General features: G+C 65.6%; 4 protein-coding genes across 4 annotated transcripts; 2 read left to right on the top strand and 2 right to left on the bottom strand.

The window, feature by feature from the left end:
- Positions 1–1,465: 1,465 nt before the first annotated feature.
- Positions 1,466–3,508, bottom strand: EMIHUDRAFT_467261 (hypothetical protein; the record flags this gene model as incomplete). Its single annotated transcript, XM_005788571.1, has 8 exons — positions 1,466–1,841; positions 1,919–2,025; positions 2,104–2,173; positions 2,242–2,325; positions 2,514–2,591; positions 2,637–2,735; positions 2,971–3,064; positions 3,201–3,508. The coding sequence occupies 8 exons, from the start codon at positions 3,506–3,508 to the stop codon at positions 1,626–1,628; spliced, it is 1,056 nt and encodes a 351-aa protein (XP_005788628.1). The 3' UTR covers positions 1,466–1,625.
- A 2,478-nt stretch (positions 3,509–5,986) lies between these two features.
- EMIHUDRAFT_57867 (hypothetical protein) lies at positions 5,987–6,439 on the top strand (the record flags this gene model as incomplete). Its single annotated transcript, XM_005788570.1, has 1 exon — positions 5,987–6,439. A coding segment is annotated over one exon (453 nt), but the record flags the coding sequence as incomplete, so codon positions are not given.
- Positions 6,440–6,914: 475 nt separating this feature from the next.
- EMIHUDRAFT_70861 (hypothetical protein) lies at positions 6,915–7,556 on the bottom strand (the record flags this gene model as incomplete). The annotated part of the gene is made up of 3 exons (XM_005788569.1): positions 6,915–7,055; positions 7,228–7,278; positions 7,380–7,556. 3 exons carry the CDS (start codon positions 7,554–7,556, stop codon positions 6,915–6,917), a joined length of 369 nt encoding a protein of 122 aa, XP_005788626.1.
- A 2,645-nt stretch (positions 7,557–10,201) lies between these two features.
- On the top strand, positions 10,202–13,859 carry EMIHUDRAFT_455163 (hypothetical protein). The gene is made up of 17 exons (XM_005788568.1): positions 10,202–10,558; positions 10,733–10,768; positions 10,849–10,959; positions 11,147–11,226; positions 11,300–11,614; positions 11,680–11,752; positions 11,830–11,934; positions 12,003–12,067; positions 12,144–12,294; positions 12,371–12,451; positions 12,526–12,614; positions 12,692–12,823; positions 12,939–12,999; positions 13,077–13,139; positions 13,209–13,317; positions 13,388–13,434; positions 13,503–13,859. Exons 1-17 carry the CDS (start codon positions 10,231–10,233, stop codon positions 13,556–13,558), a joined length of 1,902 nt encoding a protein of 633 aa, XP_005788625.1. The 5' UTR covers positions 10,202–10,230; the 3' UTR covers positions 13,559–13,859.
- The last annotated feature ends 832 nt before the right edge of the window (positions 13,860–14,691 follow it).

The following is a 14,691-nucleotide window of genomic DNA, read 5'->3' as shown; positions in this document are numbered from 1 at the left end:
GCATCATCGTGCACCAGAGGTTTTCGCGCTCGCATGCTACCAGATCCACTTCCGGCTGCGGCTCGCGCACAAGCGCGCTCGGTACAAGAGAGAGCGCGGTCTCGTGCGTCTCTCTTCACAAACGGCTAACCTCGGAATGTAAGCGCACTATGGCTGTGCTGTCTCCTACACAGGCATCTTACCTAAGGATGGCTGAGCTAGCTACAGTGCAGCCACATCCTTCAGCCCGATGGCTGCAACACACACACGGCAGCCATCCTTAGTAGACATGGCTGGAGACGCACTACCGCAGCCATACATAACCGGTTACCGCCCGCCTCGAGGTGAGCCCTCTTGGCTGAGCTGGCTACATCGCAGCCATCTTGGGTAAGATGGCTGGGGGACAGCCATTTCAGCCATTTCAGCCATCTACTATGGCTGTGGCACAGAGATTGCAGCCGTCCTCCAGAGCCATGGCTGGTGATAATTCGATGGCAGCCAATGGCAGCCGTCCCGCGAGGCCGGGGGCGGCAAGCGCGCAGCCATTTGTGCGTGTGGCGGGGGCGGCGGACGGCTGCCATCGAATTATCACCAGCCATGCTCCGGAGGATGGCTGCACTGACTGTGCCCCGGGCCGAATATATGCTGGCCGCCTCGCTTGCTGCCGCTGTGCTCGGCGCGCCAGCGAAGGCCGCAGAGAAGGCGGATAGCAACCCAAACCTCCATTTCGCCGAAAACAGGTTCGCCTCGCCCGCGCCCCCCCTCCCTCTTGCCGCCCTCGCATTTCCCCACGGTTCGTATGCTTTCAGCTGGCTGCGGGAACAGCAGTGAAGCTCGAGCACGACGATGGTCGGCCAAAATTGCTCCCCGTTGCTGCAGGCGGGCTGAAGAACGGAAGCTCGTCGAGTCGTATCTCTCGTACGAAGAACCCCCCACTCCGGTCGATCCCTTGCCATATGTGTTTCCTTCCCCGCTCCCCCCGCCAGCACCTCCATCAGCAGTGTGCCTCCCTTGCCCCGACGGTGGGATCGGCCCTATGCTCGGTGGGCGGAGGTCGCTCTTCGGACCTCTGCCTTGCTGCGAGGATAAGGATCCGTTGCTCGGCGGGCGCTGAGGCAACATGTTGTGCGTGTGGCGGCGCTGGAGGGTGGGACCGGGAGCTGCAATGTGCAAAAAGTGCGATCGGCAGCATGACGGACCAGGAAGGAGAGAGCGCATGGGAGGGACCGCCTACAGGAACTTGACGTGGTTCATGTATTGGTATTCCCTCTTCAGTATTCGCGGCCGCTGCTAGAGTCCCCGTTTTTAGTGTGGAGGCCAGATAGCAGGCGAGACCCGCCCGCACGAGCACGAGACCAGATCGTCCATAGAGTGTGTGGTCCGTGGAGTGGACGCGCCCGCGCCCGTTGCCCACATGCCCGCGCGGCCGCCGTTTTTTCATTTCATTTTTGATGGACTGCGAAAACCAAAACCAACAGCAGCGCGGTAATTAATGCGTGTTCTGACGATCGTCCAAAATGTCGTCCGCAGACCGCAGTCAGTCGGTGGGGACGAAAAGAGCGCGCCACGAGCGGAAGTGCAGACGCCCGGCGGCGGCTCTACCGCCTTGCCCCCCACCGCTCCTCTCTACTCGCGCCCCCCCTTCTTCAGGCGGGCTCGGGCGCGTTGAGGAGCGCGGTCGGCGTGAAGTCCCGCTCGGTGGCCTTGCCCGCCGCAATAATCGGCGCCTGCGGCACGCCCTTCGGCTCGACCGGGATGCCCCACCGCTCGCCCTCGGGGCCGGGCACCTTACGCATCCGCTTGACCCACGTGGCGGTCGGGACGTACGTGCCAAGCAGGTGGTCGGTGAGCGGGCAGCAGACCTGGCGAGACAGCCGCTCCGCGTGACGCGCCGTCGCGGCGGGGCACGAGGCGCGTGGGCGGCGCTGGGCGTGCGCACATTGTAGTTGGCCTGGCCGCCGAGGACGTGGTGGCCCTGGTGGTTCTCGTAGATGTACTTGAAGTAGGCCGTGTCGCGCAGCCCCTCCAGCGGCCAGCTAGGCGCGCCTAACCACCGCCACCGCGCACCTCCCCTCAGTCCGCGGTGTGGCGGGGCATGCGCCAAAGGAGACGAGCGCGGCGCGCCATACTTCAGCTTGACTGGCGGCAAGCCGTGCATGGGCGGGTGGAGCATGTTCCACACCAGCGCGTGCACCTGTCCACATTCAGAGCCGTGAAGAGGCCCCGCGGTTGGAGCATGCCCCGCACCCGGCGGCGCGGCACCAGCATGCCCGGCAGAAGCACTGCAAGCGTCTCGAGCAGTCCAAATCCGAGCAGCGCAAACACGGGCAGCGCGCTCGGCAGCATCTGCGCACAAAGGTGGGTGAGAGACACACGGCAGTGCGGCTGCGGCCGGTTGCCGCGAGCGACTCTTGCAGCGGAGACGGGAGCCTCTTTCCGACCCCTCGAGCCCTCCACGAGGCTCCAAGAGGGTGCACCGCCCTCGCGGTGGGTTGCGTGCGTGCGCTGGACGTGACTGGAAGTGCCTCCCGCACCTGGACCGTCATCATCCCGGTGACCGCCCACGAGAAGGCGGTGCCGCGAGCAATGTCCGAGTCGAGCGAAGCGGCCGCCTGTGGCCAGCGCCGCTGGATGCGTCACGGACGCATCCAAGCGACAGCCCAGCAGACACCCGAGTCCCGAGGGCTGTTCGCCTTGGTCTGCCGCCAGCGCTTGTCCTTCTTGAGGGACATGTCGTCGTACGTCTCGGCGTGGTGCTGCGCGGCGGCGGGGGCGGCACCGGTGAGGCCGGGGGAGCAGAGCCAGCGGAGGCGAGAGCGCAGGCGGCGGTGAGCGGCGGCGGTGAGCAGCGGCGGCGGCGGGGCGGCGCAAGCAAGCGCGAACAGGATCGACTGCGCGTCTCGACACGGCGGCTGCCCTTGGCGCGGTCGAGGCGATCCCGGTCGAGGCGATCCCGGCCCTCTCTCTCTCGGCTGTGTCTCGCGCCTCGACGTGTCCCCCGCCCTTGAGCTTGACCAGGTTGGCCCTCCCGTCCGGCAGCCGCATCGGCCTGTTCTTGAGCACCGACAGCAGCCGCTGGAAGAAGCTGCGCGACGGGGCGGGAGCGGAGGGAGGTGGGCGGCGGATGCGAGCGCGAGGTGGCGGCTTTCGTCGGATCGTCACGTCCGTGGTTGTGGTGGGTGTCGCAGGCGTGTGCCAGAGGTGTCTCGGAAGTGGCTCACCGGTTGAAGGCGTGGTTGCGGTTAAACTCCTCGTGCTGATACCAGCGGTGGGTGGCGTACTCGTTGAGGCTCATCAGCACGTACAGCACCGGCACCGAGATCAGCGCCTTGCGGACGCCGAGGAACATTGCAGGCTGCGCATGCCGAGCTGGTCGCGTCGCAACAAGCGGCCGCGTCGCAGCAAGCGGCCGCGCCGGCAAGAGGGCTGGCGCGGTCGCGGACGAGAGCCGAGGCTGCTGCAGCTGGGCCGGCGCGAAGGCAGCGGCGGCAGTGGCGAAGGCGAGCAGGACCCCAGAGCGGGATCTCATGGCGAAAGGCAAATGTTCTTGGAAGTTTCCCGGCGGGCCAACCAAAAGAGAAAGCGCAAGAAAACAAAAAGGTCAGCGGCGGCGGAGTGCGCGGCTGCTCCTTCACTGTCCCTAACCCGGGCAGGAAGCGTGGGCAGCAGCAGCGCGGCAAGGGCCGCGGTGCCAGGGGCCGTGCCGATGCTGGACCCCTTGGGGCAAACGTAGATTTCCCGAAATATTTTGAGAAATATGACAGGCTTGTTCGGAAGGAGAAATTTCCGGAAATTTACCATACCTGTGACAAGATCCTACTATTCATAGCTTGGGATGTCCGTTGTATTTATTTATTTACATTACAAGGAGAGAAGAGAATAAAAATCTCTCTCTTACAAGGGGACATTCTGCAACAGTGCAGTGAGGAGTTCAGGCCGGGGCCCGAGCCCCTAGGGCGACAAGACATGCGCATAGGGCCGGAACGCGTCTCCATCGCTTGGTGAAGGGAGTGAAGAAAGAAAGAAAGAAAACAGACAACCCAAGGGAGGGATGGGAGGACGGCACGCCGCATAAGAAAGGAGTGTGTCCGCGACCGTTACGGAAAAGCATGCGCGACGCTGCCTCTTTGCACCGCTCGCTCGCGGCTGCGGGAGACATGGCCGCCGATGCGGCTCGCACTCGCTCGGCGGGCCTCCGTCCCACAGCCGCCCGGGCGTGCCACGGGTCTGCCTGGCGCTGCGCTGCTCGCACGCTGCACTGCACAAAGCTGTGACAACAAGGGGAGGCTCCTGAGCTTGAGCGTTGAGCAGTGCAGCTGCGGGCGCTCGTGGGCGGCTGTGCAGTGGTGAGAGTGCCTGATTGGAGGCGAGCTGGTGCTGCGCCAGGGTGCGCAGCATGCGCTCTTGCTCTGTGCTGAGGCATGCTGGCTGGCGCCCAACACAATGCCCTGGATGCATTGCTCCACGCCGTGCTGGCTGGTGCAGTACTGCCAGTGCGCCGACTGGCGCGCAGGGTGCGCGTCGCCGCGCGTGGCACGAGAGGCGCGGCTGTCGTTCAACCCCGCGGCGCATGTGTGCGCCGCGGAAGCTGCTCGACAGGCTGCGGGCATCGCTGCGGCAGAAAGCGCCCGCCCTCTGCTTTGCTTTCGCCCGCGTTTTACGACAACTTTCGGTTTATCATAGCCGCCGAACTTTACCTCGCTGTTTCTTTATAGGCGTCTCGCAGCTGCGTATTCTCGTATTATCTTCGAGTAGTTGCGTGGGGGCGGTATGTATTCTCGTATCAGTAGTTAGTGTCGTGTCCACTAGCTCCGAGTAGAGGGGGCGTTCTGCAGTTAAGGGGAAACCTGGTACGCGGGGCTAACCCTCGGAGAGTATTCTTTTAGCTCCGAGTAGAGGGGGCGTTCCGCAGCTAGGGGGACCCACAGCGCGAGGGAAAAATTCCGCCGCTGGGGTCACCCAAAGCGCAGAACTAACCCTCGGAGACCCGTGTTTACTTTAAGGCCCTTGCCCTGCGAATGCGCGCCCCCCCCCTAGCTAGGGGTCAGGGCTCTCTAGCCCGTAGCCCGATCCCGATCATCCGGCCCGCTGGATGCGCTTCTCAGCTCACCGGCCCTGGATGTGAGGTTACCGACTGCACTCCAAGTGCTCCAAGTGCCGCCACCACACAGGGATTTTAAGGAGAGGTGTGTGGTGCGCTAGCCGTCGCCCACCCTAGGGAGTCTGCCTCTTCCTATCTCTCTTCGCAGTCTCTCGCCGATTCTCGCTGCAACCTTCATGCCACCTCGCGGTCGTCCCACTCTCGTCGTTCTCTCCCTTGTCACTTCCTCCTCTGTCGCGTCGTTCTCTTCTGCCTCGTCCTGCGACGCCGCCGCCTGCCGGTCCCTTGTTCTCGCGGCTTCTATAAATAAATAAATAAAACGGGCACGCCAAACGAGGGGTGGGAGAAGGACAGACAGGGTCCCCACCTGCACGAGCAGGATCTTGTAAGGACGATCAGGGACACAGGGGAACGGGAGCGGGGAGCGCATCGCGACACGGAGGGGGGCTGGGCAGGGTTCACCCACACGACAGGGTCCCAGGGATTCCTCTCTCGTATAGGACAGCTGCTTCTTTCGCCTGAAGGGAGTGAAGTGCGCCATTTTTGATCGCCGTGCTAGCTGGTGCAAGCTGTGCAAAGCTCGCTTCCCACGCCGCGCGCAGGGCCCTTGGGGCCTAGAGAACACAACCCCCTCTCCGAATACACCATATGCTATCGATCTTCGCCGCAGCCGCCACCTCGCTCGTTCCCGGCGGCGCCGCCGCTGCGCGGCCGCCTCGGCTCCGCGCGCGTGGCGGCAGACTGTGCTCGCCGCCGCCAGGCGCGCAGCCGGAGCCTCCGGCCTCGCAGCAGCCGGCGACCGCCGAGGGCGAAGCGCCGCGCTACAGCTCGAACTGGAGTGGCGCCGGCCGCTTCTCCGACGACGAGCCGCTGCCTCTGTGGTTCTGGCTGCTGGGTCCTCGACCTCGCCGCGCGCTGCTTCCCGCGCTGGGCGCAACCCTTATCGCTCCCGCAGTCAACCTCTGGGGCTCTGGCTCCTTCCTGCTCTCTCTCGCGCCCGAGGCGGCACGCGCGCGCCGGCTCGACACCTTTTACCCCATATCGGACCAGCGGTTCTACCCGTACTCTGCCGGCGGACTCGACTACGGGCCCGGCTTCCAGCGCTACGTCGACCCGGCGAGCCGGTTCGAGTTCCGGTACCCGGCGAATTACGTGCAGGACCAGGCCGTCTTCCTCCGCAACGCCGACCGAGCCTACGCGCAGCGGACGATGGACCCGGCGCTCGCAGCCGCTCGCGGCGGCGCCGCCGCCCGGGCGCCGCCGCGCGGGAGCGGGCCTGACGTCGCGTTTGGACCTCCCGGCCAGGCGGGCGAGGAGAACCTGAGCGTCGTCATCGGCAGCCTGGTGGCCGGCTTCAGCCTGCGCGGCACGCTGGGCCCGCCCGCCGAGGCTGCGGAGCGGCTGCTGCAGTCGAGCATCGCAAAGCCGGGCGTGCGCGAGACGACACTTCTCGGCTCCTTCGAGCGGGCCTCCGCACAGACCGGGCTGCCGCTCTACCAGTTCGAGTATAAGGTCGAGTACCCCTCCCTGAACAAGGCGCCGACCTACACTGTCTGCGTCGTCGGCGCCAAGCGGGACAACCTTTTCACGTTTGCGTCCCGCGTGCCCGCGGCCGAGTGGGAGGCGCGCCCCGAGGTGTACCGCGAGGCGGCCAGCAGCTTCGAGCTGCTCTGACCGCTCGCTCCGCGGTATGTGTGTGTTTTGGACAAGGGATCCAATTCAGCGATCCTCTGGGTAAAAAGAACACAGGAGCAGTACTTGTACAACTCGGTACCCGCGCGCGGGGAAGAGACAAGAAATAAGTCCGGGAAGGTGTAGACTACGCTCTCAGACGCTACTCGGCGGCCGGCGCTGCAGCCTCTGCCGGCGCGGGCTCATCGGACGGCGCGACGTTGGAAAGGTGCACGGCAACCTCGCGCTTGAGCAGCCGGCCCTGCTCGCCCTCCTTCATCGGCTTGACGTGCTTGGTGCGCACCTGCCGTGCCCGTGGCGATGAGGGTGAGGGAAACGCGCGGCGGCGGCTGATTCGTGGTGCTGTGGCGCTGATCGGCGGCGATTGTGGGTGGCGATAGCGGGTGGTGGACGAAGCGGCGAGCTGGCCAGGTGCCCAGAGTCAGGCGATGTGGACGCAGCTGTGTGGCGCGCACATTGACTCCCTCGACGACAACCTTGTTCGTTTTCCGGTCGAGCGAGATGACCTGCGCGTGCAATGGGACGTCGGTGAGGTCTTGCCTCCCAGCCTCGCACGCGAGCGGAGGCGCGGCCGGCTTGCGCGGGGCGTCGGGCGCTCCTTTCCGACGGCGCCCTTGTCGTCTCCCGAAAGGATCTTGACCATGTCGCCAGTGCGGAAGGCAGCGGCCGCCATCATCGTCGGGCAGCCGCGGGCGGCGGCCGCCGGGGCAGCCCGCGCGCCGAGCGAAAGCGCGCTGGCGCTGGCCAAGAGGCCGAGCAGCAAGCAGGAGACGCTCCGAGCCATCTCTGCTGAGCTCGCAAAAGAAATCGCGCGCGCGTGCTTGCTGGTCAGGCCTAGGGTCAGGCCCTCAGGCGTCGTCGCTTCGGCTCTCGCGGCGCGCTGCGGGGACGACGCTTCTTCTTGAGACCCTCCCCGACTCCTCTTCTCCCTTTTCCCTGCAAGGTGGAGAGACTTTGTCGTCCTTCACTCCCATATCGCCCCGGCAGCCCTCTTAACACTGGCCCACCTCCCGGGGCACCTCTTGACTTCTAACACTGGCTGCTGCGCAGCACTCTTTTCAGTGCCCGGTTGCACGCTTTCTTGAGGGTTTTGAACTTCCCGTCGACCCGGTTGAGCACATTGTTTTTATAGTTGCCGCCCGTCCCTGAGGCAACGAGCGCGAAGACTGTTATCGGTGTGGACAGAGGTGTTCGGGCAGTGGGCCGAGGGCCGTGTGACGGCGTGTACATGCCCCGGCGCAGAAGCGGTGCCCTTTCGAGCCGTCTAGGCGCTGCTTCTGCCGGATGCCCGGGATGGTCGCCGAGGTCAGCTTGCCGGAGTACTCGCCGTTGCAACCCCAATTTGGTTCGGAGCTGGTCAGGTGCGTGTAGATGGCCTTGGCGTGAGTCGCGACGTCCGGTGGGTTGGGAACGTCGGCGGTGAAGCCTGGCAGGCACAGCGGCTGATAGCAGCCGACGATCTGCCAGACACCGCACATCGTACCGCCATTGCATGCGGACGAGTCGAACGGCGCGCCGGCGGAGATAGTGCACTGGCCGATGTCGTAAGACTCGCTCACAGCGATCGCCAACGCAGGGAGACACATCTTCTTCATGTCTTTTCGAAGCCTGTTGTTCACGCAGACGTCGTGGCCGTCATCTGATGCAAGCTGCTCGTACGCCTGAAACCACTTCTCCGCAACATCGTCGAAGGTGAGGCAATGCGCAGGCGGCTGAGAGCCTCCGCTCGCAGACCGAGCCAGCCGCTGTGTGCTGCCGCTCGCAGACCGAGCCAGCCGCTGTGTGCTGCCGTTGACGAACTGGCCTAGTTGTTGGGACCTGTTGCTGTCGACGGGTCCGGGATCATAGCTGTCGTAGTCATAATCGTAGCTGGAGGGAGGCTGCGGGCGCGGGCTGAAGCCAAGGAGCGCGGCGAAGCCCAGGAGGGAGGCAACCATGAAAAGGGCGTGGCGCTCGGCTCTCGCCTCGAATCAGCGTGGGCTATGTCTCGTGACCCAGCCGCCGCGAGGCACGGACGCGCTCTGACGAGTCAAAAACCGGCGGCCGCGAAACGAACGCCGGCAAGGGCCGGGCGACGTTGCTTGAGGAAAAAGAATTTACAACGCCGCCTCGCACGACACTGGGCACGGGACTGGCGCGCACTGGCACTAACACGGGTACACTACGGGAGCCGCCAAGCGACTCCCGCGAGGGCGGCGAGGCACTTAGCTCCGTGCACCCGCCCGCCCCCGCCAGCCGCACGCAGGCAAGCTCGTTCACAATCTGCTCTGCGATTGCCGTGTGAAGAACGACCGAGATACGCTGCTGCTGCAGCCCCAGCCAGTTCTTAGATCTAGTGGTCCAAGTCACCTCATCGAGGTATTGGGCCCGCGTCAGCTTGTTCTGTAGCACGTCCGCCGCCTTCCAGAGGGGATCGCTCCATCTCCGCAATTGGAACGCCCGCAGAGGCAGCAGAAGCACTCACACCCGGTCCAGCCACTGTGCACCCCAGTTCGCCCCGGGCACTCTTCGGGCAGCCAGGAGCATCCCAGCTCTGCTGCCTATTGGGCCTCTCACCGCGCGAAGGCAGTAATATACCGGCAGAGTGACAGTCGGCACTTCAGTCGGCAGCCCCGGCCCGCAAGAAAAAGAAAAACGAACCGTTCTCGACATACTCTATACGATCATACTACAGTACAAGATAATCGCAACGTACCGTACAGACGTCAAGACGTCATGCGGAAGCCAGTGCTTCGGCAGCCCTTTCAACGTTCCCTTCGTACGTGTCGAGCATCGTCCTGGGCGCAGGCGCCGCAAACGGGTTCGCAAGTTGGAGGGACCGACCGGCCGCGCCGCCTAGCAGACTAGCTCCGCTGGCTGTTGGCATCTTTGCTTTGCGCATCTTGCGTTGCTGAAGGATCGCCTCGTCCGCCTTCTGCCAGGTGCCCGGATCGGCGGAGCTCTCGCCGTCTTCATCGTTCCAGTCCTCGCTGTCGTCCGTCGAGATCACTGGGTCAGAGAATGTAGAGCGGGAGAGAGGTTTCTTCATCTGCGCACTGCGGGCATAGGCCGCGCAACTAGGGTCGCCGCAACTCCGCTGGCCTGGCCGGGTCTCGCGGAGACCCCCTTCCCGAACCCGCCGAACAGTCGAGAACAGCAGCAGCTGCACTTCGACGTCCTTGTCTTCCCTGGCGTAGCGATAGTCCCCGCTGTAGGACGGTATGCGGCGGTCGCCGCCCACCACCCTGCCCCCCCCTGGTATGCCAGCGCCCGGTCCTCCCTTGCCCTCTCTCACGTGAGCAGGAAGAATCCGCGGCCTTCACGTTTCTTTTGGATCCCGTGGTGTAAAAGAAAGAAAGAAAGAAAACAGACACGCCAAACGAGGGATGGGACGAGGACAGGTGTACCTGGTATCTGCAAATTCTTTTCGGCTTCCGCCTCCTGGCTGAGCTCCGAACGCACGCGTCGTTTGCGACTCAATGAAGCTGGCCCGCCTTCGCGGGCCGCACCGGCGCATTAGCAGCGGCGCGGGCCTGCCGTATCGGATACGCGTGCCACTGGCGAAGCTGCAGGAGCGCAAGAACCTGCCGCGCGAGGAGACGCGTGCGCCGGCGCTCGGAGATGGCGAGCAGTTGGAGTCGATGGACTCGGCTCCCGACTACGTGCGGCTGGCACTGACGTCGCGGGTGTACGACCTCGTCACCGCTTCGCCGCTGCAGTATGCTCCCGGCCTCTCTCACCGCCTCGGCGCTTGCGTGCACTTCAAGCGCGAGGACCTGCTGCCGTCCTTCTCATACAAGATCCGCGGTGCGGCGAAACTAGCCGAGATGCGGCGGCCGAGATTTAATTTTCCGGCCGAGAGATGCAGGCGGTTCCAGCCGAGGTGAAGCCGAGAGAGACGGCCAACCATGATGGCCGGAGGGATCTCTGCCCTCTCCGCCATCCGCATCCGCGAGGCTTATTTGGCTGCTGCCGCCGTAGGCGCCTTCAACCTTCTCGACTCCGTGCGTCGCGAGGGCGCGAGCAGCCCCCACCCCCTTGCCCACCGGCGCCCAGGCCAGACCGCGCCACACGCCCACCGCCACGCCTTCCTGCAGGCGCGACCAGCGTTGTCACCTACTCCGTCGGCGGACAGGGCCACTCCCTTGCCGTCGCCGCCTCTGCGCTGGGCACCGCTCGCCTAGATGCGGCCGAGAGGGCCATGCTCGGTCCACGGCCGGACGGCGTCGCCATCGACCGCTTCCCACTGCCACCACCGCCCGTTCTCCCACGCCCGGTCCCAGCCCTCCGGCGCCGGCTCTTCCCTCCACCACGCCACCCGCCCTCCCGTCCTGGCCACCCATATCTCCCCCTATCTTCCCATATCTCCCCCATATCTCCCTCATATCTCCCCAGGCATGCAGGCAACCATCGTGCTGCCCGAGCGGACGCCGCGCCAGCGGCGCTCGCAGATCGAGCGCGCGGGCGCGAACGTGGTGCCGCTCTCCTCCGCGGGCCGGAGCCGGAGCCGAGACGCAGCCGAGACTGAGCCGGCGCCGCACTGCGCAGGTGATACACGGCTCCGGTCTCGAGGATGCGAAGCGCGAGGCGCAGCGGCTCGCGCGCGAGGACGGGGGCGCCGTCTTCTGCCACTTGCACGACGACGTGCGGGTCATCTCCGGCAACGCGACCTGCGGCCTCGAGATCGTCCGGCAGCACTCTGCGGCCCTCGACCCGCTCATGCAGCAGAAGCGCGCCCTAAGCCGCACCGGCCGCTTCTCAAACGGAATCGCGCCGCACGCGATGCGCGGCGCGGCGGAGGCGGTCGCCCGGGCAAACGGCCACCTGCCGCCCGGCACTGGCCAGTCGCTCGACGCACTCTTCGTCTGCGCGGCGGCGGACGCCCCCTCGAGGAGCCTTCTCGGAGCCGTCTCGGAGCCTCCCTGCAGGCAATCTTCGTCTGCACGGGCGGGGGCTCTCTGATCGCCGGCGTCGCGGCCATCGTCAAGCAGCTCATGCCCGGTCCGAGCGACGCTGTCCGAGAGGCGGCCGCGAGGCGGGAGGGGGCCCGCCTCACGCCGCGGCACTGCCTCGAGCAGGCACCAAGGTCATCGGAGTCGAGCCGGAGGAGAACAACTTGATGCAGCGCTCGCTGCTCGCCGGGCACCGGCCGAAGCTGTCCGAGCCGTCCCACTTCGTGGACGGCGCGGCGGCGCGGCAGCTCGCCTCTCAGCCTCTGGACATCCTCTCCTCACGCCAGCGGACAAAGTAGGCGCGGCGGTGCAGCAGCTCGGCTCGGAGGTCTTCCGGCTGTGCGACTCGCTCGTCGACGACGTGGTGGCTGTCTCGAGGGACGGGAGATCCGCCCGAGGTCACGGACACCTCTCGGACGCGTCTCGGGCCCCTCCTCCAGGTGACCGTCTCGACAGACGAGATCTGCGCCGCCGTCCGCGACTGCTTCGAGGACACACGCGCGATGCTCGAGCCGGCCGGCGCCATCTCCGTCGCAGGCCTGAAGCGCTGGCTCGCGACGCGGCCCGCCGCGGCAGGCGGCGCCTCGCGCGGTGAGCTTGCCGTCCCCCTCCCCTCCCCGTGGCGAGGCGCCGCGTCCTTGACTGGGCGGCGTGTGTGTGTGGACAGGCAACTACGTCGTCATCTCTAGCGACGCGAGCTGTATCGAGTTCGACATCCTGCGCTTCATCTCGGAGCGAGCCTCGTACGGCGACGCGGACCCGGGCTGCCCGGGCCATCGGAGGGCTCCGCCGAGGCTGAGCCGAGGCTGGTCCGAGGAGTAGGCGAGCAGACGGAGCGGCTGTACGCGCTCAAGATGCCCGACCGCAGCGGCATGTTCTACGAGGTGTACAAGGCGGTGCAGCCTCGCTGGGTGCCCGCCGCGCTCCCTCCTCCGCCTTGAGGCGGGAGGACGGCGCCTCGTCACGCCCGCCCTCTGCCGCCGCGCAGGTGACCGAGTTCATCTTCCGGCACGAGCCGTCGAAGGACGCCGTCGTGTACATGTCGCTCGAGCGGCCGACCACGCAGGAGTCTGCCGAGGAGGACTCGCGCGCTCTCCTCGACGACTTGCGCAAGATTGAGGTGCCGCGCGCCCCGCCCTCGCCGCCGCCCTCCCGCCCTCGCCGCCGCCCTCCCGCCCTCGCCGCCGCCTCAAGGCCTGCCCACCGCCACCCCGACCTCGGCCGCACCTCGTCAGGTGCACGGCTCCGACGTGACGGCCAACGAGATGGCGAAGACGCACGCGCGCTACCTGGCCGGTGCGCTGCCCTGGCGAGAGAGGCGGGGGGGCGGTGCGGCGGAGGCTTGCGGATGAGAGTGACGCGGGTTGCTTCAGGCGCGCGGCCCGGTGAGTTGACTGGCGAGCGGCTGATCCGCTTCGAGTTCCCGGAGCACTCGGGCTCGCTCTCCACACGTCCTTGCCTCACGCTGTGAAGAGCCCCTGCCCACGGTACGCGCCTGTGAACAGGCTCACTCGCCGCCTTCCTGTCGGCGCTCACGCCCGACATGTTCCTCACGCTGCTGCACTACCGCAACCACGGCGGGCAGGTCGGGAAGGTGCTCGCCGGCGTCAAGATGTGCGGCTGCAGCGCCGCGGGAGGAAGAGGCGCCGAAGGACATGTCCGGGACGCGTCTGGCACATCGTAGGCCCGCTAACAAGCACGGCGACTTTGACGCCATGCTCGACGGACTCGGCGGCTGCTGCCCGGGGGAGGCGTTGCGTGGGCCACGGCCGCTCCACGTGCGAGGCGGTGTGCTGTAGGCGTCACCTACTTTGACGAGACGGAGAACGAGGTCTTCAAGGAGTACATGGCCTGAGAGTACTTGGGGGCGGAGCAGATGACACGCACAGCGGCTCGCGCGCCTCCGGCTGCTTGCCCGCCCGTTGCGGGATAGCCGCGCGGGTCGCGCTGACCACACGAAGTAAGGCGCCGCATTTCACGGACGCCAGGTAACTTATACGCGTCGGCTGCCGCAGTACACGTGTGGCGCGCACACGCGGAGCACGTTCGCGCGCATTCCGAGAGCGCGAGATACGTGGCGATATGCACACACACATGACTCATGAGATCTACTTGCATATCGCCACGTAACTCGTAAGTACTACGGCTCTATTTTCAGCCCCCTAAAAGCACCGAGTACCAGTGTACGCTCGTTCCACCGGTAGCAGCTAGCAGTAGCACGCGTTTGGCGGCCAAACTTTCTATTGGCGGACGTTCGACCGGTTTTCGACGCGCAAGCACGTTCGTGGAACGAATATATTGGGACCCGGGTCCCACTGGGACCCAGGCGCTCTCCTGCCGCTGGCGTGCTCCGCCGACCCCGACCGTCGGCGCTGCACGTGAGGCATAGCTACCCCAACGCCCTGCGAGCTTCCCCGCGCGCCCTGGGCGCCTCGGCGACCCCCTCGCGAATGCTGGATTGTTACTTTTTTTTTAAACAGTTGCGGTTGGCGCGTGACACTTGCGGCTGTAACTTCAACAGCGGGGAACTATCCGTGCAAGTGATGAAAATAGAAGGAAAAGAAGAAAAGTCAAGGCAGCTGCTCTACGCGCCCGAAAACAAGCAGGTGGCACTGCAGCAGGCGTACAACATCATCAAGAACGGGCTGCTCTCCAAGATCAACGCGGCGACGGTGCCCTTCCTGGCGCAGCGCTGCTCGAGGACGGCGAGAAGCCGGGGCAGGTGCCGCCGGAGGCGCTGCTCTCGCGCTGGCGTTGAGGGGCCCCAGGGAATCACAACTGACAAGAGAGGTTTCGCAATATACTACATGTAGATCTAACACACTCACACATTGTTCACAAGTGCTTGCAGCAGGCCGTCTGTCTCCGGCGGTACTTTTGTGGCTCGCTCTCTCGTCTCACACGCAGCACTCAGCCAGACGTGCCGGCGTTTCCTGCTGCATCGCCTCCTGCTCCTTCCGCCCAATAGTCGCACCGCTCGTCGCATAG

This window comes from Emiliania huxleyi (genome assembly GCF_000372725.1).
Source record: "Emiliania huxleyi CCMP1516 chromosome Unknown EMIHUscaffold_134, whole genome shotgun sequence".
Classification (NCBI taxonomy): domain Eukaryota; phylum Haptophyta; order Isochrysidales; family Noelaerhabdaceae; genus Emiliania; species Emiliania huxleyi.
This window is presented reverse-complemented; position numbering and strand designations above follow the sequence as displayed.

Bases quoted from the DNA above. Each gene is read 5' to 3' on its own strand.
- EMIHUDRAFT_455163 (XM_005788568.1), top strand. From the start codon at position 10,231: ATGAAGCTGGCCCGCCTTCGCGGGCCGCACCGGCGCATTAGCAGCGGC. The intron at 12,824-12,938 runs GTGCCGCGCGCC...GCACCTCGTCAG, and splicing joins ACGACTTGCGCAAGATTGAG to GTGCACGGCTCCGACGTGAC. The intron at 13,140-13,208 runs GCTCGCTCTCCA...GCCTGTGAACAG, and splicing joins CGAGTTCCCGGAGCACTCGG to GCTCACTCGCCGCCTTCCTG.